General features: G+C 43.1%; 1 protein-coding gene across 2 annotated transcripts; it reads left to right on the plus strand.

Moving 5' to 3' along the window:
* The first annotated feature begins 133 nt into the window (after positions 1-133).
* On the plus strand, positions 134-11,270 carry pax10 (paired box 10). Of its 2 annotated transcripts, none has more exons than XM_034194569.1 (8): positions 134-280; positions 904-1,125; positions 1,244-1,432; positions 3,859-3,941; positions 4,020-4,176; positions 4,430-4,503; positions 7,755-7,887; positions 7,974-11,270. In XM_034194569.1, the coding sequence occupies exons 2-8, from the start codon at positions 1,020-1,022 to the stop codon at positions 8,072-8,074; spliced, it is 843 nt and encodes a 280-aa protein (XP_034050460.1). In that variant the 5' UTR covers positions 134-280; positions 904-1,019; the 3' UTR covers positions 8,075-11,270. The 2 variants fall into 2 exon arrangements, with proteins under 2 accessions (XP_034050460.1, XP_034050461.1); XM_034194570.1 differs by having other exon boundaries at positions 7,770-7,887.
* Positions 11,271-25,831: the final 14,561 nt, after the last annotated feature.

The following is a 25,831-nucleotide window of genomic DNA, read 5'->3' on the forward strand; positions in this document are numbered from 1 at the left end:
CTCTCTCTCTCTCTCTCTCTCTCTCTCTCTCTCAAGAGTGCCCGCAGACGCATTTCTCTCCCGCTCCCCCCCACTCTCCTCTCTCACCCTGTCTAACTCCCTCCATTTCTCGCTCACTCGTTCCTTTACACACACATACACACACATAGTATTGTCAACAAAGCCGGACAAGGGACGTGTGGGAATAACAAGAGCAATACACAGGACCCTTCATCTTTTTTCCTTTTCTTCTTCTTCTTTTTGTTTTTGTTTTGTTTTTGTTTTTTACCCCAGACTCTTGGTAAGTTTGCGATAAATTCTAAGTGTGATAAGATCAGCTTGTTGGGATCTACAAGTTACAAAGCTGCCCATTTTAAAATAACTCAAAGTGGATGAACTGGAACGACCTCTTTCAAAGGCATGCAGGTTTGACCTTTGACACCATGCTGCTGAAGTCATATGTGAGATTTTCTGGCGCGACATTCCTTCGTAGGATTTCACAACATCCCAGATAGCAATGGGAGAAGATATTCACGAGCCCTTGCGCGCTGATTTAAACTGATAACACAGACAGATTTTTGCATGTGCACGTGCATGTGCATGTGCACGTGCACATGCTGTGATATTATCTTGAGCTTGTATGTAATATATATGTCTTTCTATATAGAAATGCCTCCATGCTTGGGGTTTACCTGCTAAAACCACCTAGCGTAATAAGTGTCATGAGTTTCAGAGTGGGTTCTAATGTACCTCGGCTCCCCGCGGTATACTAGCGTAGCGATGTATAACACACACGCGTTACGACAGCGGGCATGTAACTAACTCCATTTCTATCTGTCACGGTGAAGCTAATTCGCCACAATACCGACCATGTGTGAACTCATGCGATATGAACCCCCTCCTTCTTGTGTCCGCTCCTCTCAGAGCTCCGCCAGCAGGAGGAAGAAGTAGCGCACAATTGGAGGAGGGACGCAGGAGCCAGAGGTGACAGCAAGCAGGACTCGTCCGTTTCTCTTCATGGTGGTTCAGATCCTCGTAGCATGTATGAGAAGTTAACCATGCTGAACCTGCAGAGCGGCTCAAACTGGAGCGGGCCCAACAACTGGTACCACGACCCCACCGGGGTTCAGACGCAACACAGCACAGGTGAGAGGGCAAACTTTCACCTCCAGAAATGCTGATGGAGGATTATCAGTTCCTGACATCAGCAGATTATAGTTGCTCTACAGTAACCCGTCTCTTTTGTCACATCCCGCTCTGTCAGTAACCGAGGGCTGTCTTCTGGATGGCGGCATGGGGGGAGACGCAGGGGGAGGAGGAGTGGGCAGAGGAGGAGGCGTCCCCGTGGAGCGAGACGATGGCGAGGAGTCTCAGCTGAGGCTTCAGCTGAAGAGGAAGCTGCAGAGGAACAGGACCAGCTTCACACAGGAGCAGATCGAGGCCTTGGAGAAAGGTCAGGTCGCGCGTGCATGCTGAGCGCGCAGCTGCTTCAGGCAGTCGTGAGCGTCATATATCACATCCTCATGCAGTCTCAACAGTTAGAGTCCACACATAAGTCAATCCGTGCATCACCGCCTGCTGTATTTTTGTAAAACATATCTCCAGAAATATTTCTGATCCGTCGGCAGCATGCATGGTGGAGTTTGTTTCACAACTCATTGCTGTGGTTGCATATGTGAGCGAGCTCCGGCCCTCGGAAACTGAACTCCAGTGAGGGGGATCAGGGAGGCACCCCTGAGTGGATGTGGCTGCAGCAGCCCCTCGAGCTAAATAAGGACTCAGTGTCCACCGTGCAGCCGAGTGGAAATGCATCACTGCGCTCAGTCTGTGCAAATGACATTAATGAGGTACACTGACCTTGGTGCAGGGCCACGGCGCAATAACAATCATGTGTTGACACTTGTGTACCAATTAGCACAATTTGTGGGACGGAGTTAATTTTAACACCTTTGAGATGTTTTACTGACTTCTTGTACCTTTTTAGTCTTTAACTTCTTAAAGTTTATGCACAAAATGAGAAAAGCTGAGTTTCCTGCACTGCTGCCATGATGTCCCTCTTACATAAAACAACATATGGTTTTTTTGGCTGACATGTTTTTCACACACTGATCTGACATTCTGCAGCTCAAAATACTCAACCTGAAATTTCTTTGAGTTTGTTAGGATGAGTCACCTTGTCGGTTAAAGGGTGAGGCGGATTCTGGTTTTGACTTGTAAACAGGCCGAATGTCAGCAGTTTGTCTGCTACAAATTAACTGCCACACTGAAAAAAGCCTCATCCAGCTGAACACTGCTTTATTCAAGCAGTCGCTGAGACAACAGACACCTACAGTGAATTATTAAAAGGGTGACGTGCAAATATTTAAGCATATTGTTATTAATTAATGAAAAGTTGCAAACAATGTAATCTTTATATATATATATATATATATATATATATATAAACCAAAATGTGTAGCTGTTATCACAATGTACAGTAGTAAAATTGATGCAGAATATAGTGTGCATGCAACTGTACAAAGGTCTTTTAGGTACATTTGCAGTGCCTAAAACCTTTTTTAAAGAAAATAATACAAATCTGTCATATTCAAGTCATATTCAAAAATACAGATATAAATAAGTAAAATGAGTTCTTACTCTCTCTCTCTCTCTCTCGCCCTCTCTCTTTCTGTGTGTATATATATATATATATATATATATATATATATATATATATATATATATATATATATATATATATATATATATATATATATATATATAAGTAAATAGTGTGTGTCTATATCTAATATTTATAGGTAAATACAATGTGTAATAATAACTTGTATAGGAATATAGCATATGCAGTACTGTTCAAAAGTATGAGGCATATTTATTGTGTGTAAATCCACTTCAAAATGAGGGTAAAAAATAAGAAAGATAATGAAAAAAAAAACTGCTAAATATCTAATATTTGTAAACAAATTTTTAAAAAGTAAGTAAAATGTCTGGCTGGTTTTTACTTTTTAAAAAAAGTATTATTATTTAGAAAATGCACTCAATAAAACCTTGTAAGGTATGTAATTTATAAGATTAGTTTGTATTCAGATGTTTACTGCAGTTTGAATGTTGACTGATCATCAGCAACTATCTTTGTGTTGTCATCTACCAAGGAGTACACATGCAAAGATTGTGATTATTATTATTTTATTTATTTATTCTTTTGAAAGTGATGTTCACAAACTTGATAATTGTGTAATTTCTTTAATTAAAAATGATTTTATTTATTTATTTATTTATTTTTGAAGTGGAATGGTTAAGTATTTCAAAATAGAATGGATTGTTGTTGATGGCCAATGAAGAAGACACACACACACACACACACACACACACACACACACTAAAAGCTGGGTTTTTATTACACATTTTTATAAAATTAAATAAAAATTCTAGGTTACCTAAAACTTTTGTACACTGCTTTATATACCATTAAATAATGTTTTTAAAGAAGTTTTACTTTTGTTTAAAAGAGGAAGATAATATTTAATATTTCTTTTTTATTCATTTTGTTTTCATCATCCTATTTTGAAATAAAGTGCTTCCACAGCTTAAATTTTTCCATTTGAACTTTCTGTTCATTCCATAACTATGAATAATTCATATAAAGTGCAACAGATAAATATTTCAAATATGGTTGTTAAGTACACATCTTAACTTGATGGATTTGGATATTCCATGGGAACATAATTAGTGATGCTAATGCTAAATACTACAAGTCTGGGTAAAGTAAACTGGCCATTTTTTCACCCCCAATAATATTTATGATGTTTCCCTTGCAGGAATGTGAAATTGATGAGTCCAGTAAATATTGATGATGACATGAGCTCATTTCCTCCGCAGAATTCGAAAGGACGCATTACCCAGATGTCTTTGCCAGGGAGAGACTGGCGAACAAGATCGACCTACCAGAGGCCAGGATACAGGTAAGACAGCGATAACAAATGGCGTTTCTCATGTGCAAACACTGTTCGTAAAACACATCATGTGTGTGTGATTGACAGGTGTGGTTTTCCAACCGAAGAGCCAAGTGGAGGAGGGAGGAGAAGCTGCGCAACCAAAGGAGATCAGGGGGAGTGAACTCCTGCTCGCAGAGCCAAGCGCCGCTGACCACCTCCTTCAACACGTCCGTGTATCATCAGCAGCATGGCGGCGGTTCAGGTAACGTCATCACATCTTCAGCTGGATCAGAATTACAGACCACAGAGCTCCACTGCCTCACAGCACAGGAAAACCAGTGGTTTGTGCATTATGTTGCATTTATATTCCAGCATCAGTCTGTGTGTGTGTGTGTGTGTGTGTGTGTGTGTGTGTGTGTGTGTGTGTGTGTGTGTGTGTGTGTGTGTGTGTGTGTGTGTGTGTGTGTGTGTGTGTGTGTGTGTGTGTGTGTGTGTGTGTGTGTGTGTGTGTGCAGGGTCCATGTTGAGTCAGGCTGAGTCGTCTCTGCCCAGCTACAGTTCCCTGTCAGTTTTCTCATCCGGAGTCCAGGTTGGATCATCATCATCACTCATCACTCATCATTTAACAGTAGCATACACACACACACACACACACACACACACACACACACACACACACACACACACACACACACACACACACACACCCTTTATGAGAGTATGTATTTGAACCTGATCACTCACATCTTTGCTGCACCTTTAGAAAGACCCAGCACTATGCAGCTTTTCAATCCTGCTGATGTTGCAAAAATTTTTTAAAGTGGAAGGTAAATGAAAAGCTGGCATGAAAACCTGCAGACAATTTACGCTCCACCTTCTTAATCAGTGACTTTGTATCCCAAACTAGAATGCACTCAGAAAATCTACATATTTCTGAAAATGTCATCTGGATCCAGAATCCAAAATATGTTTCAGATCTCATTCACCAAATTTCATCAGCATCCTCTCACAGCGTTTTGCGTTAAATGTTGCTATGTACCAAACATTCTTCTGGATCTCAGTTCCAGACTATATTTTAGCTCGCCTTCAAAATTAAACCACTTACTTTCTGGAATGTTATCGACCTGCTCACCAAGGTTTTTTGGAACCTGTTTGTTTCTTTTTGAGTTATAATCACAAAACAATTTTTCAGTTTGTGATAAAAGCATGGAATTTGGCAAACATATTCTAAATGAACTAATGTTTATGTTCAGATATAGAGCCATCCTGGAGCTGACCTCTAAAGAACTACAAGGGTCAATAAAGAATTACACAGGGGTCAAAATTGAAAAATGCTCCAATCATGTTGAAAACTATACGACATTATTTGTCTGATTATAACAATTCCAAAAAGGTATAGTTTGGACTATCTATGACTGAATGTTTTGGAGTTATGGGGTAAAAATAGCAAAAATGGTGACAAAGATCAGTTTCAGTTTGTACAGGGGTCAAAAGATAAAGTTGCTCCAATTTTGGTAAAAAGTGATGCAAATTATTAGTTGAAATAAAAGGATTAATAAATGGAATTGTTTTGACGGTGTTGAATGCTTGGTCTCCAAAGTAAAGGTCAAACAAGGTCGACAGATTGACAGATGGTGCAAACTATTCCTTTTTAAAATGCTATTAACTCAACCAATAATTTGCATAATTTTTTACCAAAATTGGAGCAACTTTAATTTTTGACCTCTGTACAAACTGAAACTGACCTTTGTCACCATTTTTGCTGTTTTTATCCCATAACTCCATGGAATTCAGTCATAGATAGTCCAAACTATACCTTTTTCGAATCGTTCTGATCAGACAAATAATGTTTTATAGTTTTCAACATGATTAGAGCATTTAAAATTTTTCACCCCTGTGTAATTCTTTATTGACCCCTGTAGCTCATTAGAGGTCATCTCCAGGATGAAAATCCTGAAAATAAATATTAGTTAATTTAGAATATGTGTGTCAAATTCCATGCTTTTATCACAAACTGAACAATTTTTATGGAAATTTTAGCTAAGCTGCACAGACAAGCACTAGTGAAAATTTTACCTTCTTTGCAGAGGTAATACACTAAAACTCTATAGGGGTACTTCTCCCTTACTATGAAGGGTTCACTCTACTTTTCATAGAACAAAAACATGACATGGAGGTCCAGCAGTTTGCAGGTTTTCAATCGCTTCAACAGCACATTTCTTTGACTTTTTTGTCTGTTTATATGGCGCTTTTAGGAGATTTCAAAGTGCTGTCCATGATAATTCACGGAAATACAGTAATTACCTGAACACATTTAAACATCCACATGAGCAGATTAAAATTTGATACCAAATAACAACATCTCACAATTTTCCAGATTAGAAGTCACAGTATTTTTATTTATTTATTTACTTGTTTGGGAGGTCCTGCAATTTATGCTCCAGTGTGATTTATGTGTTTAAAGGTTAATCCCAGAATTGCATGGGGGAGGGCGAGTGTGTCTAAATGACTGGTGTTACAGGGGTTAAAGGTCAATGGGTGCACATGTGTTACTCATCTTGTACTCACCACAGTTTGTCCACAAATGCAACTTCGCCGAACAAAATGATGCAATGTGATGCTTTTTAAAGGTCAAGGTCAGTGAGGTTCAACATCACCAAGAACAAAATTCGCCACAGTGTCAATATTATTCATCAAAGCAGATTTAATTCCAAAATGCTTTAGAGTACAAACAGAATTGACATCATCCCATAAATATCAAAATCCAAGACAACTTACTTTTTGTAGTTATTGATAAAAAAATATCCAGAATATACAAAGTAATCATACACTCTTGAATTATTTGATTGGTTCTTATAACAAATAGTTCAATAAAAAAAAAACAGGAAAGGACGGTACTCTGTTCTATTTCTCTTTGAGAATCAAACATCCACTAAATAGATGGAAGAGAAATTAGAATTTCGTGCGTTCCTCTTAATTTTAATTTATGAGGTTTCAGAACACAAATTGCACCTTGCTTTTTTAAGCAATATTCCTACCAAATTGAATAAAAATCACATGGATAGTTTAACTGTGGTCCCGAAAGTAACTGCAAAATAGCACAAGGCCAAATAAATAAATTAAGCCCTGAAATATGCTGTGTGTATTGGAATTAGAAATATGAGTGCCTGTTTTGAAGACTCCAAAAAGTGTCTCCTCATCTCTAAAACCTGTAATGTCTTTCATCAGTGCACAGAGTCCAAATGTGAGGGTGAAAATATCTCCTTTATAGTCCAAAGTCAATTTGATTAACACACAAGATATAAAGCAGCTTGTTTAAGGGAATATTTTATTTATCAAGATTTTTTTTTTTTTTTTTTTTTACATTTTTATTCAAATCACCCAGAAACAAAATTGGAGAAACAAAATTGTTAGCTCTGTTTTTTTTTTGTTTGTTTGTTTGTTTTTTTTTAAGTAAACATTCATCACATCATTTTCTGTTAAATCTGGTAATTCCAGGGGTGGGTTGCAGTGATGTACAGACAGGTGCTGTGAGGTCAAAAGGTCAACTTCACCTGTGGTTTTACAGTGTTTCTCACTCACAGCAGAGCTCTGCACAACCTGGAGACGTTTGTAACCGAATAAGCGCTTAAAATCAAGATCAAAAGTCATGCAGATATACCCTGTAAAAATCAAACTAAAAGCTTGAGGCTGTGGCCTCTTAATACATCCAGCTGTATTCTAGCACCTCCATGTGGTCAAATGAATCAATGATCCTGGGTGCAGCTCGGCATCATCCCCTAATAAACTTTTAATCCTCTTGCTCCTCTTCTCCTCACATGCCCGTGTGCCCACGCTCAGTCTATTCCTCCACAGTCTGCCTCCACCTACTCCTGCATGTTGCCTCCATCTCCTTCTGCCCCACGCAGCTTTGACTCGTCCGCGTACTCCTCCCCTCACCTGCAGACTCCACCCTCAGCCAACACTAACACCGGTAAGTGTTATTCAAGAAAACGTGCACACTAAGGTCACTCCTATGTCACACACTGATGTTTGTTCTCTCCCCTCCACCCTTTCCAGGACTCATATCACCTGGAGTTTCAGTGCCGGTGCAGGTTCCAGGAACTGAACAGCAGAGCATGAGTCAGAACCTGAGTCAGTACTGGGCCAGATTACAGTGAACAACAGACAATTGCTGACATCACAATAAGGGGACGGGGCATTTAATAAATTAAAACAAACTGAAGAAAAAAACATATGGGACACAGTGGTTTAAGGAAGCACAGGACTGAGCGATGGAGGGGCCATGCTACACTGCAGACCCTGACATGCATTAAATGTTTACAGATTCAACCAAGATCAGCTTTGGTTGCACTTAACGATATTCTGGTCACGCTGCTGTTTGCTTAGTATTAATATGTAGTAGGACAGCATGTTTGTTGGACGCAGGACTAAGGTTTGTGTTAGAAATAGGATCAGTTTGAGGTGTATTTAGGATTAAAACTAAGGGCCCTATCTTGACAATCAATAGCACACAGTAAAATGCATAACACTAGTGCATTTAGGGCATGTGCAGCTCCACTTTCCTATTTGCGAGGTGCATAATCTAAATTATTAAGAGATGAAATACATCTCTTAATAATTTATGGGTGTGTTTTGGGCATAACTAGAAATCAACCAATCAAATTATCATCTGTTATCCCCTTTAAGAGCCAGGGTGTGACAGAAAGTGATGCAGTGCTATGTAGATGGTGTGCTGGAGGTTCTTCTAGTGAATTAACAGATCTGAAAATCAGTCAGGAGGGAAACAGCCACCAAAGCTCCCTGAGGTGAAGCACTGAAGCACAAAGATCTTTGTTTGTTTGTTTTGTCTCAGTTAGTGTCTGTGTGAGCTTAGAAAGCGACATACGGTTCTATTCATCACCTTATGTTTGAGACTCTTTAATTCAGTTATTTTAAGACCTGAAGTGGTACACAATAAATTTTGCAGAGTACATTTTGCCTCACTCAAAGTAACTAAACTCTGTTATAGCATTAAATCAGATATATCAGAGTGTTAAATCAAGATGTTCACCTCAAGTAAGACCCATTTATATTATGATGCAGTTGATTTTTACGCTGTGGTAGAGTTAATTTAACTCTGATTGCGATGACACCAAATTACGTACAGGCAGCGTCCACTTTACTTTGCAAAATTTATTGCTGTAATAGTCCAAAAAATAAAATGAGCAAGATATCATGAAATTGGCAAATAACTTTTTACAAATTTCTACTGAGCTCAAAATTCTCATGTGCACAATACATGCAGTGTACACCAAAAAGTATTGGCATCAAATTGGATGACACCAGCTGGCTAAATTTATGTTATAAAAATTTATGTTATGTTATGTGTTTGTAATCGGATTTAAAAATCATCATGTTTGGACAAAGTTGCTCACAGAGCAGAGACTGGAGAAACGAGGCACAGATAGAAGCAGAAATACTGTACCTGCTCATTGAGGCCCCCCCCCCCCCCACACACACACCTTTTATGAAAATTGATTAAATGGTCATCTTAAATTAAGTGAATTTCATGACCCACATCCTAAAAGCCAAAAATTAATCAGCTTTGACACAGTTGGAGTTGCTGCCGCATCTTACCCGTGACAGCATCAATAGTTTTTCAGAGTTTCGTAAATGTATGTATGGGGTGACCAACCAAATTTTTTGTTTTTCATGGGGATATTTTTTAATTCATTAATTACTTGCCTTTTTTTTATGTTTTTGTTGTTGTTGCTTTTTTCATCAGTACCTCAGTCTGAGAGTTTGCAGTCCAAGGTGGAACAAATCTGGCAGTAAACGTGTGAGCTATTTGTTATGAAAGCAAACATTTTTTTTTTTTAATTTTAAATCTATGGCGGGGTGGACATTCTGTGAGCATAATATTGGTGCTCGGGCATCTGCCCACCCCTTTTTCAGACAGAATTTTGAGCGGCATGCCCAGGGGTTCTAATGTGAGAATACGGTACTAACCTCTTACTTTTTTGTTTGTGTATTTTTTCTTGTTCTTCTTCTTGTTGTTGCCCCAAATTTTTGACACGTGTTGGAAATCTGTTGCCCCCTGGTGGCAGTATGCATGCAGTGACAAGATTCGGGCCTTGATGTGACACTAAACTTCATCAGCTCCTCGTACATAAAATACCTGTTTGTTTTGCTAGTTTATCTTCCAAATACAGACTTAGAATGAATAATAATGTAATATTTTTACAACTGTAACCTTGAAAATAATCAGATCCAGCGGAAAAGCTAAAACTCTTTTTATTTTTTCACACTTGAATGCCGGGTTTGATATGCTGTTGTATCACACAGAAGACAGGCTTTTTATAGTTTGTTATTAATGCTAAGTAAATAGCAGCTGGTGACATCACTGTGAAGTATAACCACAGTTTCCTGTTACTTGAGCGGCTCAGTGACGTTGTGATAATTTTATTGTTCCCTTAACTACAAGCCGTGTCAGGCTGTATTCTACTGTGAACGTTTTAGACCCGCTTACGACAATCACTTTTGCTAAAAAGAAAAAAGAAAAGAAAGAAATTCAACCAGTGTAAATCCTGCCAGCAAGACTCGACTGAGCCTAATTGCGTATTTTTGTACAGATAACTGTGGAATATATCACTGTTCATGGAGGGAGGAATGTAGCAAAATTTGGAGTCACATTATTCTCAAACTTAATGTGTCAGTACAAGCTTTCGCTGATGACCCTTCGATATATTATCCTACTGGTCTTATAGATTCTCTCCCCAAAACGTTTCTTTTTGAGACAGTTTTCTATTGAATGAAAAGTCAAATACTAGTAAAGCAGTTTATATGGTTTTGTGCTTTAGTTTTAATGTGTGGACTGAAGATTAGTGGTGATACTGGGATTAGCAGTACCTCATGATAAATAATCAGCCAATGACAATCAAGCATCATTACAGTACAAACCAAACAGAGAGTATGCTGCCTTCTGTCAAAAGCTTTAAAAAAATGAGAATCAAAGCTGGAGGAAAAGTTGTGCAATTGTTTCAACACTGTCTGTACAACAGCAATCGCTTAACTGTGCATGACCAACGACAAGACAATCAGTGATGTGGACCTAACCATATTTTGCGGAGTTTCACCTTCTGCTTGCTTTCTTCTGATGATCGGATTCAGTGAAGCATCTCGGTTGAAGCTAAATGTCTTTCAGCACCTCTTAATTTGTCATTTCACTCGTTCACATAAGTCCTCTGTGTGGTTTCGGTTGTTGTGTGACTTTGTTGTGTTAGTACTGTATAGCTAACAAGAGTCAACCCTGTTGTGAAGGCATTGGATCCCTTTAATGAAAATAAAACTATGCGTAAGCAAATACAACTTTGAGTTTTTGTGGAGGTTTTTTTAAGACGTGGCACATTTCACTCATCAAATGTTTCGTTGAGGAAACTGACGCCATAATTCCATCTGGGTCAGGTCACCCTTACCAAAAAATAGTACTAATAAGTATATAAAAAGTAAACTGGAAGTATACTTGAAACATACTTGCATGTACTACTTTTTGGTAAGGGCAGGGCTGGTGCCATGTGCTCGTGTGGAACCGGCTTGGGTCCTGAATGGCAACCAGTCCCCATCACCAATTCTCCAGCCAGATGAAACGTGCATGTCATCTTGGTCTTGTACAGTTGCTGCACTCCTCAACACTGAAGATCCACATAGATGCTGAGAATGACAGCCTCAACACTGCATTTAATCTATTGTTAGACTCGATTGGCTTTGCTCAAAATGTAAATGAGTCCACCCACCACTTTAATCATACCTTAGATCTTGTTCTGACTTATGGTATGGAAATTGAAGACTTAACAGTATTCCCTGAAAACCCCCTTCTGTCTGATCATTTCTTAATAACATTTACATTTACTCTGATGGACTACCCAGCAGTGGGGAATAAGTTTCATTACAGTAGAAGTCTTTCAGAAAGCGCTGTAACTAGGTTTAAGGATATGATTCCTTCTTATGTTCTCCAATGCCATATACCAACACAGGGCAGAGTAGCTACCTAAACTCTGTGAGTGAGATAGATTATCTCGTCAATAGTTTTATATCCTCATTGAGGACAACTTTGGATGCTGTAGCTCCTCTGAAAAAGACAGCCTTAAATCAGAAGTGCCTGACTCCGTGGTATAACTCACAAACTCGCAGCTTAAAGCAGATAACCCGTAAGTTGGAGAGGAAATGGCATCTCACTAATTTAGAAGAGCTTCACTTAGCCTGGAAAAAGAGTCTGTTGCTCTATAAAAAAGCCCTCCGTAAAGCTAGGACATCTTACTACTCATCACTAATTGAAGAAAATAAGAACAACCCCAGGTTTTTTTTTTCAGGACTGTAGCCAGGCTGAGAAAGAGTGAGAGCTCTATTGAGCCGAGTATTCCTTTAACTTTAACTAGTAATGACTTCATGACTTTCTTTGCTAATAAAATTTTAACTATTAGAGAAAAAATTACTCATAACCATCCCAAAGACATATCGTTCTCTTTGGCTGCTTTCAGTGATGCTGGTATTTGGTTAGACTCTTTCTCTCTGATTGTTCTGTCTGAGTTATTTTCATTAGTTACTTCCTCCAAACCATCAACATGTCTATTAGACCCCATTCCTACCAGGCTGCTCAAGGAAGCCCTACCATTAATTAATGCTTTGATCTTAAATATGATCAATCTGTCTTTATTAGTTGGCTATGTACCACAGGCGTTTAAGGTGGCAGTAATTAAACCATTACTTAAAAAGCCATCACTTGACCCAGCTATCTTAGCTAATTATAGGCCAATCTCCAACCTTCCTTTTCTCTCAAAAATTCTTGAAAGGGTAGTTGTAAAACAGCTAACTGATCATCTGCAGAGGAATGGTCTATTTGAAGAGTTTCAGTCAGGGTTTAGAATTCATCATAGTACAGAAACAGCATTAGTGAAGGTTACAAATGATCTTCTTATGGCCTCAGACAGTGGACTCATCTCTGTGCTTGTTCTGTTAGACCTCAGTGCTGCTTTTGATACTGTTGACCATAAAATTTTATTACAGAGATTAGAGCATGCCATAGGTATTAAAGGCACTGCGCTGCAGTGGTTTGAATCATATTTATCTAATAGATTACAATTTGTTCATGTAAATGGGGAATCTTCTTCACAGACTAAGGTTAATTATGGAGTTCCACAAGGTTCTGTGCTAGGACCAATTTTATTCACTTTATACATGCTTCCCTTAGGCAGTATTATTAGACGGCATTGCTTAAATTTTCATTGTTACGCAGATGATACCCAGCTTTATCTATCCATGAAGCCAGAGGACACACTCCAATTAGCTAAACTGCAGGAATGTCTTACAGACATAAAGACATGGATGACCTCTAATTTCCTGCTTTTAAACTCAGATAAAACTGAAGTTATTGTACTTGGCCCCACAAATCTTAGAAACATGGTGTCTAATCAGATCCTTACTCTGGATGGCATTACCCTGACCTCTAGTAATACTGTGAGAAATCTTGGAGTCATTTTTGATCCGGATATGTCATTCAATGCGCATATTAAACAAATATGTAGGACTGCTTTTTTGCATTTGCGCAATATCTCTAAAATTAGAAAGGTCTTGTCTCAGAGTGATGCTGAAAAACTAATTCCTGCATTTATTTCCTCTAGGCTGGACTATTGTAATTCATTATTATCAGGTTGTCCTAAAAGTTCCCTGAAAACCCTTCAGTTAATTCAAAATGCTGCAGCTAGAGTACTGACAGGGACTAGGAGAGAGCATATTTCACCCATATTGGCCTCTCTTCATTGGCTTCCTGTTAATTCCAATTACTTATAAGGTTTTGAATAATCAGGTCCCATCTTATCTTAGGGACCTCATAGTACCATATCACCCCAATAGAGCGCTTCGCTCTCAGACTGCAGGCTTACTTGTAGTTCCTAGGGTTTGTAAGAGTAGAATGGGAGGCAGAGCCTTCAGCTTTCAGGCTCCTCTCCTCTGGAACCAGCTCCCAATTCAGATCAGGGAGACAGACACCCTCTCTACTTTTAAGATTAGGCTTAAAACTTTCCTTTTTGCTAAAGCTTATAGTTAGGGCTGGATCAGGTGACCCTGAACCATCCCTTAGTTATGCTGCTATAGACTTAGACTGCTGGGGGGTTCCCATGATGCACTGAGTGTTTCTTTCTCTTTTTGCTCTGTATGCACCACTCTGCATTTAATCATTAGTGATTGATCTCTGCTCTCTTCCACAACATGTCTTTTTCCTGGCTCTCTCCCTCAGCCCCAACCAGTCCCAGCAGAAGACTGCCCCTCCCTGAGCCTGGTTCTGCTGGAGGTTTCTTCCTGTTAAAAGGGAGTTTTTCCTTCCCACTGTCACCAAGTGCTTGCTCACAGGGGGGTCATTTTGACCGTTGGGGTTTTTCTGTAATTATTGTATGGCTTTGCCTTACAATATAAAGCGCCTTGGGGCAACTGTTTGTTGTGATTTGGCGCTATATAAATAAAATTGATTTGATTTGATTTGAAGCACTTATGTGTTGGATCACGCAAAGGGAAGAGCACCACATGGTCTAACTGTTGAAGCTGAAGTAGTTCACCTCCAATGAGATTCCCCAACAGTAATTCCAGTGGCACTCATGGATTAGTACCAAAGATGCCCAGTCATCGCCTTCAAAAGTTAGTGTCCTGGTCTTACAATCACACAGTCCAACTGAAAGCAGTCAAACACTTCGACCATCGTTCTTCTGCAAAGATATAACCATCACCAAACACCTCTGTCCAGCAATGTCATGATTCCAAAACTTCTTCCATTCTCTCGATGTCAAATGCGAAGCTCCTCAGGCGCTGAAGTGTTTTAGCCATGCTAATGTTCCCCAGCAGAACCATTTTACTTAAAAAAAAGTCTGAAGGTCCTCAATGACATGGTGAGATGATGAGTTTCGCTCATTAGTGTCAGCGACATGAAACATATTATTTACTGTTATTATTTATTGTTGTAAATTACATTGATCAATCAGTAAATCTATCAATCTCGAGAATACAGAAGTTTCTGTTCTTGATATTCTACTTAGCAATGATATTTTCATGAATGCCTTTAATAAACCCATATATATAACATATACCTTTAATAAACCCATATATATAACATATATATGGGTTTATTAACGGTATTCATGAAAATATATATAACCCATATATACTCAACAAAAATATAAACGCAACACTTTTGGTTTTGCTCCCATTTTGTATGAGATGAACTCAAAGATCTAAAACTTTTTCCACATACACAATATCACCATTTCCCTCAAATATTGTTCACAAACCAGTCGAAATCTGTGATAGTGAGCACTTCTCCTTTGCTGAGATAATCCATCCCACTTCATAGGTGTGCCATATCAAGATGATGATTAGACACCATGATTAGTGCACAGGTGTGCCTTAGACTGCCCACAATAAAAGGCCACTCTGAAAGGTGCAGTTTTGTTTTATTGGGGGGGGATAACAGTCAGTATCTGGTGTGACCACCATATGCCTCATGCAGTGCAACACATCTCCTTCGCATCATCCGTGAAGAGAACACCTCTCCAACGTGCCAAATGCCAGTGAATGTGAGCATTTGCCCACTCAAGTCGGTTACGACGACGAACTGGAGTCAGGTCGAGACCCCGATGAGGACCACGAGCATGCAGATGAGCTTCCCTGAGACGGTTTCTGACAGTTTGTGCAGACATTCTTTGGTTATGCAAACCGATTGTTTCAGCAGCTGTCCGAGTGGCTGGTCTCAGACGATCTTGGAGGTGAACATGCTGGATGTGGAGGTCCTGGGCTGGTGTGGTTACACGTGGTCTGCGGTTGTGAGGCTGGTTGGATGTACTGCCAAATTCTCTGAAACGCCTTTGGAGACGGCTTATGGTAGAGAAATGAACATTCAGTACACGAGCAACAGCTCTGGTTGACATTCCTGCTGTCAGCATGCCAATTGCATGCTCCCTCAAATCTTGCGACATCTGTGGCATTGTGCTGTGTGATAAAACTGCATCTTTCAGAGTGGCCTTTTATTGTGGGCAGTCTAAGGCACACCTGTGCACTAATCATGGTGTCTAATCAGCATCTTGGTATGGCACACCTGTGAGGTGGGATGGATTATCTCAGCAAAGGAGAAGTGCTCACTATCACAGATTTAGACTGGTTTGTGAACAATATTTGAGGGAAATGGTGATATTGTGTATGTGGAAAAAGTTTTAGATCTTTGAGTTCATCTCATACAAAATGGGAGCAAAACCAAAAGTGTTGCGTTTATATTTTTGTTGAGTAACATTAAAGCCTACAATAGTTTATCATTAACAAATCGTGTCAGTCTGTTTACAGTACCTTCATCTCAAGACCTTCATACACTCAAACAATTTTGAACTATGGTGTATCACATACAATCGACATGATATATTGACATCAACCTACGCTGATGTTCGGTACAAGGCTTTGCCTTAGTTATATTATTAATAATGATACACAGTTTTCCAGTATGATCATACTGTAATGTGAGATGAATATGCTTTCATTAAAAATAAAATAAAATCCTCAAAGCAAATTATTTCAGCTATTATAGATAACCAGGTATTTCAAAAATGGATATTAAAATTTATAGGCTAAAATTTAACAAGAAGGAGTGCTAGTCCTCCCTGATTTCTTTTTTTTTAAAGTTTGAATTCTGTTTGTTTAATGCAAAATTTCAACCCTACTAACATATGAGAAGAAAAAAGTAATTTTGCACAATATCACCCTCATAAAATAAAGATTACAATGATGAATAGAAATGGAAAAAGGTGCAATAAGAGGATGGGATGTCCAGCTTCTTCACCACCACTCGTTCCTAGACGACTGTTTTCGGTTGCTGCACAGACGCGCATGCAGACAAACTAACCATTGGCACAACAGCATTTTGTGTTAATGGTATGACTCACTTGGACTGTGGAAAACGGATAGAGAGAAATTAATGTAGTGGAGGAAAAAGGGAGGCAGAGGGAAAGATAATGCCTGTGTTGATTTGCTGATGCGTGGCCGTAATGGGTCTGTAACATGGTGTGAGAGATGCCTGTGCACTTCATCTTAATGCAGTGTCATCAGTTTCCTGTAGAAGCTCAAATACATCACAAGGACCTTTGGTGGAACACCAACACAAAACAGCCTCATGTCACAAGCCTTTGTCATTCAAGACGATTTCACTGAATTGTGTGTAAACTCTGCATTCATGTACGTTTTAGTTCTTTTGTTTTCATCAAATGCCTTTTTCTTCATCTTCATCCTTATTTTGTTCTCCTCTTAAAGTCTCTCTGATCAGTTCCTCTTTAATTGTGTGCAGCAGTTTGCATTTCTGGGGCAGCACAGTGGCTTAGTGGTTAGCACTGTTGTCTCACAGCAAGAAGGTCATGGGATTGATTCCCGCCTGTGGCCTTTCTGTGTGCAGTTTGCATGTTCTCCCCGTGTTTGCATGGGTTCTCTCTGGGTGCTCCAGCTTCCTCCTACATCCAAAGACATGCAGGTTAGGTGGATTGGAAACTTTAAATTGTCCGTAGGTGTGCGTGTGGTTGTGAATGTGTTAGTTTGTCTATATGTGGCCCTGTGACAGACTGGTGTCCTGTTAACGGTGTACCCCACCTCACACCCTATGACTGCTGGGATATGCTTTTTTAAGATGTGCACAAGATGATTGACAATATTTCACATAACTCTGAGTAACTGAAAAAGTCTGAATAACTCTGTTCATTATGTATTCATCTTGCAGAAGGAGGAGGAATTATACCATTTGATTGCCACAGGTAAGAAAGAACTCCTACAGCGTTCTGTGATGCACCTGAGTGCTCTCAGTCTGTGGCTGAAGGTACTCTGATAGGATGTCAGTGTGGTATGCAGGGGTGGGAGGTGCGTTCCCATATGCTGAGCAGTTTCCTCAGCATCCTCCTCTCTGACACCTCCACCATAGACTCTAGCTCACCCCCCAGGACAGAGCCAGCTCTCCTGATGAGCTTGTTGAGTCTGCTCATGTCAGCTGTCTTCAGTCTGCTGCCCCACCACACTACAGCGTAAAGGATGATGCTGGAGACCACCGAGTGGTAAAACATCTGCAACATATTTCTGCAGACACTGAAAGATCTGACCTTTGTGAGGAAGTACATAGTACAGAAGTACCTATGTGTTGGATCATGACCAGAGAACTGCACCATATGATGTAATCAATTATTTGTAATCAAATAATTCCAATGGTGCCCAAGAATCCTCCAAAGAGACCAAGTACCAAAGATGTACAGTTGTTGCCTTAGGTCCCTGGCTAGCATCCATGTCTCACAACCATACAGTAAGACAGGAATCGTCAGGATCCTAAAGACTTGGGGCTTCATTCTGCCACAAATGTACCTACATCACCAAACACCTCTATCCAGCAGCCTCATGCCTCCATAATGCTTTCCCAGGTGTCTCCTGGCTTCAAATTGGCCCAGAGATATGCGTCTCTACAAGTTCAACATTCTCAGGGCACATAGAAACACTTTTAATGACTAAGTCCAGAAAGTCACAGAAACTGTGGATCTGAAAAATGTAAACAATTTCTGACAAAATAGGATGTTCCGCCATCTGCTCTGTTGGCTTTGAAGGACCTATCTCCAAAGGAAGTCCATGAAAAAGGATAAAGTGTGTCTTCTTGCAACACGGCAAAGAAGTAAATTACTGGATGCCAATGAGGCTGAGTGGCTTTGGAAGGTGATGCCAGTCCAGATTTTGAAATGTAATGTTTTCCTCAAAGTTTTCGAAAGAAATGTTTAGTTCTGCAAAGGAGACACCTTCACGACAGACTAAAGAATGCTAAAGACAACCTGGAGAAAGAAGGGAGAGGCGTATAGCTCAAAGAACATCGTCTCCACAGTGAAACACGGTGGTGGGAGTATTGTGTTGTGGGTATGCTTCAGCGTGTCTGGAACTGGGAATCTTCTCAAGGTGGAAGGAATCATGAAGAAAGAAGCATATGTGAAGATTTTAAAAGAAAACCTCAAGCAGTCAGCATAAAAACGTGGTCTAGGTCCTCATTTTGTCTTCCAACATGACAACAACCAAAACATACGTCTCTCCTGGTGAGGAACTACCTCCAGAAAACCAAAGTGAATGTTACTGAGTGGCCTGCACAAAGCCCTGACTTGAATCCCATAGAAAATCTGTGGGGGTGAACCGAAGACCAAGGTCCATACCAGAAGATCATCAAATCTGGATGACCTTGAGAGATTCACCAAAGAAGAATGGGCTGGGATTCCTCAGGAGACATGTCCGAGACGTTGAAAAGTTCAACAAACAACTGCAGGCTGTTATCCAGCAAAAAGGACACACAAGTGACTTTGAGCATCTGGATGGCTAGTAATTTTGACCATGTTAGTTTTGGGTTTTGTGAAATAATTTTGTTTCTGTGTGCAGAATAAAATAATGTAAGTGTTCACAATAAAGCAAAGATGTTGATGTCCCTATATATATATATATATATATATATATATATATATATATATATATATATATATATATATATATATATATACAGTAGTGTCCAGGTTTTTTAATCCAGGTTTTGAGTATATTTCTTATTGTTACATGGAAACAAGGTACCAGTAGATTCAGTAGATTCTCACAAATCCAACAAGACCAAACATTCATGATATGCACACTCTTAAGGCTATGAAATTGGGATATTAGTAAAAAAAAATAGAAAAGGGGGTGTTCACAATAATAGTAGTGTGGCATTCAGTCAGTGAGTTCGTCAATTTTGTGGAACAGCAGGTGTGAATTAGGTGTCCTGTTGTGTGGGCCGCCAGAAGAGGAGGTACTGCTGGCCCGCCACCAGAGGGCGCCCTGCCTGAAGTGCGGGCTTCAGGCACCAGAGGGCGCTGCCGCCAAGGACACAGCCGGGGTGACAACTGTCACTCATTATTTCAGGACAGCTGTCACCCATCTACACTTCATCAGTCCACACCATAATACCGGACGTCATCTCCACCTCGTTGCCGAGATATCATCTACCAGTAAAGGTAAAACTCTCAGCCGTTGCTTTTGTCTTTTCTGACAAGTGTTTGTTACACAGTGTTTGCAGTCAGTTCCGTGAGTGCTCGCAGCCGGAGGCTGAGTGTGAGAGACGTGGAGAGCTGACGTCTTCGCTCCCCACGCTATTCTGTGATAAGTACTCTCAACTGCTGCACGTACCTGTTTTCTGGATAGGAGGTGGAGGTGGGATCTCCACCAGCGTTGTTACTGGGTGCACACACCCCCACCGCTGATTGTTTCTGCTCCTCGCCAGCAGTACCAGATCTGACGCTCGGAGACGGTGGCCACCTGGGGATTCGGGACTTGGCGGCTCCAGTATTCTCCTGATTCGGTGGCGGAGGAAATCGTGTGGTTCCGGTTCTTCTCAGGACAGACGTCTTCTATCCTCGAGCCTGCCCACACGTCCCCTTTGTTGATTGACTATTATCTGACATTCTGTAATCTGCTGTACTTGGTTGTGCTCATTCACAACAGTAAAAGTGTTCATATTTGACTCTTTCATTGTCCATTCATTTACTCCCCCTGTTGTGGGTCCGTGTCATGACACTTTCCCAACAGGATATCTCGGCCACGTCATGGATCCCGAGGGGCGTCACCCATCTGTTGGACAGCCAATGGAAGAGCAGGGTGCACAGGCGTCTGCAGGAGGCGTGATTGGTGAGTTGCAGCAAATCCTCACCGCCTTTACTGCTCGGGTTGGATCAGGTGACCGAGCAAAACATCATCCTCAATCGCAGGATGGAGGCTCTCACCGCTCAGGTGGAAGCGCGCGCTTCAGGGCGCTGCTGCAGCTCCTCCTCCTGCCGACCCGGTGCAGAATATAGACGTTCCACTGGTCGTCAATGACCCCCCCCCCACCTTCCCTGAAGCATACATAAGCCCCCCAGAGCCATACAGGGTTGTGTGGAGACGTGCGCAGACTTTCTTATGCAGTGTTCGCTCGTCTTTGCACAACGTCCCGTAATGTACGCGTCTGCGCCAGTAAGGGGCTTATGTCATTACTTGCTTCATGGTGAGGCACGCGCTTGGGCTACGGCGCTTTGGGAGCAAATTCACGGCTCCTTCTCCGTATGCTGGGTTTGTGAGGGAATTCAAAACGGTTTTTGATCACCCTAATAGAGGAGAGACCGCTTCAACAGTGCTGCTGTCAATGAGACAGGGGCGCCGGAGCGCAGCTGCTTATGCAGTCGACTTCCACATCGCGGCTGCGAGGTCCGGCTGGAGTAACGCTGCGCACCGCGCCGCCTTCGGTCCTGAAGGAGCACCTGGTAGCTAAGGACGAACCGCGAGATTTAGATGGGCTTATTGATCTCGTTATACGGTTAGACAATCGGTTAGAGGAACGCCGTCAGGAGCGAGACGAAGGACGTGGCCAGGCACGCGTCGTCCCTCTCCCTTCCGGTTCCGAACGGGTTCCGCCCTCCCCACGCTCCACGGCCTCAATGCTTCGTGGGGTCACAGCTCCCCCTGCTGACAAAGCTATGGACACGAGCAGGGCCACATTTCGACCACCTAACAGACAGAGGAGGATGGCCCGCGGGGCGTGTTTTGTCTGCGGCTCGATTGAGCATCAATTACGAGATTGCCCCAATCGGTTAAACACCAACGCCCACCCCTAGAAATTGGGCTTAGGGTGGGCCAAGACATTCACGTGGGACACACACATATTTCCACATGACTCCAGTTACAATCCTGAGCGGGGATTTAACCCTTCAAGCCCCAGCACTGGTGGACACGGGGTCAGAAGGGAATCTGCTAGACAGCAGATGGGCTAGGGAGGTAGGGCTCCCTCTGGTGGCGCTTCCTTCGCCATTGCAGGTGCGGGCGCTAGATGGCACCCTTCTCCCTTTAATCACACACAAGACACATCCTGTAACTCTGGTAGTGTCTGGGAACCACCGGGAGGAGATCGAGTTTTTTGTGACACCTTCTACCTCCCGCGTGATTTTGGGCTTCCCGTGGATGTTGAAACACAATCCCCGGATTGATTGGCCGTCTGGGGTGGTGGTTCAGTGGAGCGAAACCTGCCATCGGGTGTGTTTAGGATCCTCGGTTCCTCCCGCTTTACTGGCTAAGGAGGAGGTCAAAACACCCCCCAATCTGACAGCGGTGCCGGTGGAGTACCATGATCTTGCTGACGTTTTCAGCAAGGATCTGGCACTCATCCTTCCCCCGCACCATCCGTATGATTGTGCCATTGATTTGATTCCAGGCGTGGAGTTCCCGTCCAGCAGGCTGTACAACCTCTCATGACCTGAGCGCGAATCAATGGAGACCTACATCCAGGACTCATTAGCCGCTGGGCTGATCCGGAATTCCACCTCCCCGATGGGTGCAGGTTTCTTTTTTGTGGGCAAGAAAGATGGCGGACTCTGTCCATGCATTGATTACAGGGGGCTGAATGAGATTACGGTTCGCAATCGATACCTGTTACCCTTGTTGGATTCCGTGTTCACCCCCCTGCATGGAGCCAAAATCTTTACAAAGTTGGATCTTAGGAATGCGTATCACCTGGTTCGGATCCGGAAGGGAGACGAGTGGAAGACAGCATTCACCACCCCGTTAGGCCATTTTGAGTACCTGGTCATGCTGTTCGGCCTCCCTAACGCCCCCACGACGTTCCAAGCTTTGGTAAATGACGTCTTGCGGGACTTCCTGCACCGATTCGTCTTCGTATATCTGGACGATATACTAATTTTTTCTCCGGATCCTGAGACCCATGTCCAGCATGTACGTCAGGTCCTGCAGCGGTTGTTGGAGAACCGGCTGTTTGTGAAGGGCGAGAAGTGCGAGTTCCACCGCACCTCTTTGTCCTTCTTGGGGTTTATCATCTCCTCCAACTCCGTCGCCCCTGATCCGGCCAAGGTTGCGGCGGTGAGAGACTGGCCCCAACCAACAAGCCGTAGGAAACTGCAACAGTTCCTCGGCTTTGCAAATTTCTACAGGAGGTTCATTAAGGGCTACAGTCAGGTAGTTAGCCCCCTGACGGCCCTGACCTCCTCCAAAATCCCCTTCACCTGGTCGGATCGGTGTGAAGCCGCGTTCAAGGAGTTGAAACGACGGTTCTCGACTGCACCAGTTCTGGTGCAGCCCGACCCTAGCCGCCAGTTCGTGGTTGAAGTGGACACCTCAGACTCAGGGATAGGAGCCGTGCTTTCCCAGAGCGGAGAGACCAATAAGGTTCTTCACCCGTGTGCCTACTTTTCCCGCAGGTTGACCCCGGCTGAAAGGAACTATGACGTCGGCAATCGGGAACTCCTTGCAGTGAAAGAGGCTCTTGAGGAGTGGAGACGCCTGTTGGAGGGAGCGTCTGTGCCGTTCACGGTTTTCACTGACCATCGGAACCTGGAGTATATCAGGACCGCCAAGCGGCTGAACCCCAGGCAAGCCCGCTGGTCACTGTTCTTCGGCCGTTTTGACTTCCGGATCACCTATCGCCCCGGGACCAAAAACCAGAGATCGGATGCCTTGTCCCGGGTGCATGAAGATGAAGTCAAAACAGAGCTGTTGGATCCACCGGAGCCCATCATTCCAGAGTCCACTATCGTGGCAACCCTCACCTGGGACGTGGAGAAGACCATCCGGGAGGCCCTGGAACGGAGCCCGGACCCTGGAACCGGGCCGAGGAACAGACTCTACGTCCCACCAAAAGCCAGAGCTGCGGTTTTGGACTTCTGTCACGGGTCCAAGCTCTCCTGCCATCCAGGGGTGCGAAGGATCGTGGCAGTGGTCCGGCAGCGCTTCTGGTGGGCGTCTATGGAGGCCGACGTCCGGGAGTATATCCAGTCCTGCACCACCTGTGCCAGGGGCAAGGCTGACCATAGGAAGACCCAAGGGCTTCTCCAGCCACTGCCTGTGCCTCATCGCCCCTGGTCCCACATCGGTCTGGATTTCGTCACGGGCCTCTCACCGTCCCAGGGCACCACCACCATCCTCACGATAGTGGACAGGTTCTCCAAGGTGGCCCACTTCGTGGCCCTCCCGAAGCTCCCAACAGCCCAGGAGACTGCTGACCTCCTGGTCCACCACGTCGTCCGTCTGCATGGGATACCAACAGACATTGTCTCAGATCGTGGTCCCCAGTTTTCCTCTCAAGTCTGGAGGAGTTTCTGCAGAGAACTGGGGGCCACCGTGAGCCTCTCGTCTGGGTACCATCCACAGACAAACGGACAGGTAGAGCGGGCCAACCAAGAGCTGGAACAGACCCTTCGCTGTGTGACATCCGTGCATCCGACGGCCTGGAGTAACCATCTGGCCTGGATCGAGTATGCCCATAACAGCCAGGTGTCTTCTGCCACCGGCCTCTCCCCGTTTGAGGTATGTCTGGGGTACCAGCCCCCATTGTTTCCCATAGTAGAGGGGGAGGTCGGTGTGCCCTCGGTCCAGGCCCACCTGCGGAGGTGCCGTCGGGTGTGGCGCACCGCCCGTTCTGCCTTGTTGAAGGCCCGGACGAAGGCTAAGGCCCATGCAGACCGCCGGTGGTCCCCGGCCTCTGCATACCAGCCCGGGCAGGAGGTGTGGCTATCCACAAAGGACATCCCCCTCCAAGTGGACTCACCCAAGTTAAAGGACCGATACATAGGACCATTCAAGATCCTCAAGATCCTCAGTCCTGCCGCAGCGAAGCTCCAACTCCCGGCTTCGCTGCGGATCCACCCCGTTTTCCACGTCTCCAGACTGAAACCGTACCACACCTCACCCCTCTGTGCTCCCGGTCCGGTGCCGCCTCCTGCCCGCATCATTGACGGGGAGCCGGCTTGGACCGTGCACCGGCTCCTGGACGTCCGCTGGATGGGCCGGGGGTCCAGTATCTGGTGGACTGGGAGGGGTATGGACCCGAAGAATGCTCCTGGGTAAAAAGGAGCTTCATCCTGGACCCAGCCCTTCTGGCCGATTTCTACCGCCGCCACCTGGACAAACCTGGTCGGGAGGAAACCTGGTGGCGGAGGAAATCGTGTGGTTCCGGTTCTTCTCAGGACAGACGTCTTCTATCCTCGAGCCTGCCCACACTTCCCCTTTGTTGATTGACTATTATCTGACATTCTGTAATCTGCTGTACTTGGTTGTGCTCATTCACAACAGTAAAAGTGTCCATATTTGACTCTTTCATTGTCCGTTCATTTACGCCCCCTGTTGTGGGTCCGTGTCACGACACTTTCCCAACATGTCCCCTATGTAAGGATGAAGCCAGCACCTGTTGAACATGCTTTTCTCTTTGAAAGCCTGAGGAAATGGAACTCAAGACATTGTTCAGAAGAACAGCGTAGTTTGATTAAAAAGTTGATTGGAGAGGGGAAATCTTATACGCAGGTGCAAAAAATTATAGGCTGTTCATCTTCAATGATCTCCAATGCTTTAAAATGGACAAAAAAAACACAGACGCATGGAAGAAAACAGAAAACAACCATCAAAATGGATAGAAGAATAACCAGAATGGCAAAGGCTCACCCACTGATCAGCTCCAGGATGATCAAAGACAGTCTAGAGTTACCTGTAAGTGCTGTGACAGTTAGAAGACACCTGTGTGAAGATAATTTATTTGCAAGAATCCCCCGCAAAGGCCCTCTCTTAAATAAAAGTCATGTGCAGAAGAGGTTACAATTTGCCAAAGAACACATCACCTGGCCTAAAGAGAAATGGAGGAATATTTTGAGGACTGATGAGAGTAAAATTGTTCTTTTTGGGTCCAAGGGCCACAGACAGTTTGTGAGACGACCCCCAAACTCTGAATTCAAGCCACAGTTCACAGTGAAGACAGTGAAGCATGGTGGTGCAAGCATCATGATATGGGCATGTTTCTCCTACTATGGTGTTGGGCCTATATATCGCATACCAGGTATCATGGATCAGTT

The sequence above is a fragment of the Thalassophryne amazonica genome, chromosome 18 (genome assembly GCF_902500255.1).
Source record: "Thalassophryne amazonica chromosome 18, fThaAma1.1, whole genome shotgun sequence".
NCBI lineage: Eukaryota > Metazoa > Chordata > Actinopteri > Batrachoidiformes > Batrachoididae > Thalassophryne > Thalassophryne amazonica.

Bases quoted from the DNA above. Each gene is read 5' to 3' on its own strand.
- pax10 (XM_034194569.1), top strand. From the start codon at position 1,020: ATGTATGAGAAGTTAACCATGCTGAACCTGCAGAGCGGCTCAAACTGG. The intron at 4,504-7,754 runs GTTGGATCATCA...GCCCACGCTCAG, and splicing joins TTTTCTCATCCGGAGTCCAG to TCTATTCCTCCACAGTCTGC. The intron at 7,888-7,973 runs GTAAGTGTTATT...CACCCTTTCCAG, and splicing joins CTCAGCCAACACTAACACCG to GACTCATATCACCTGGAGTT.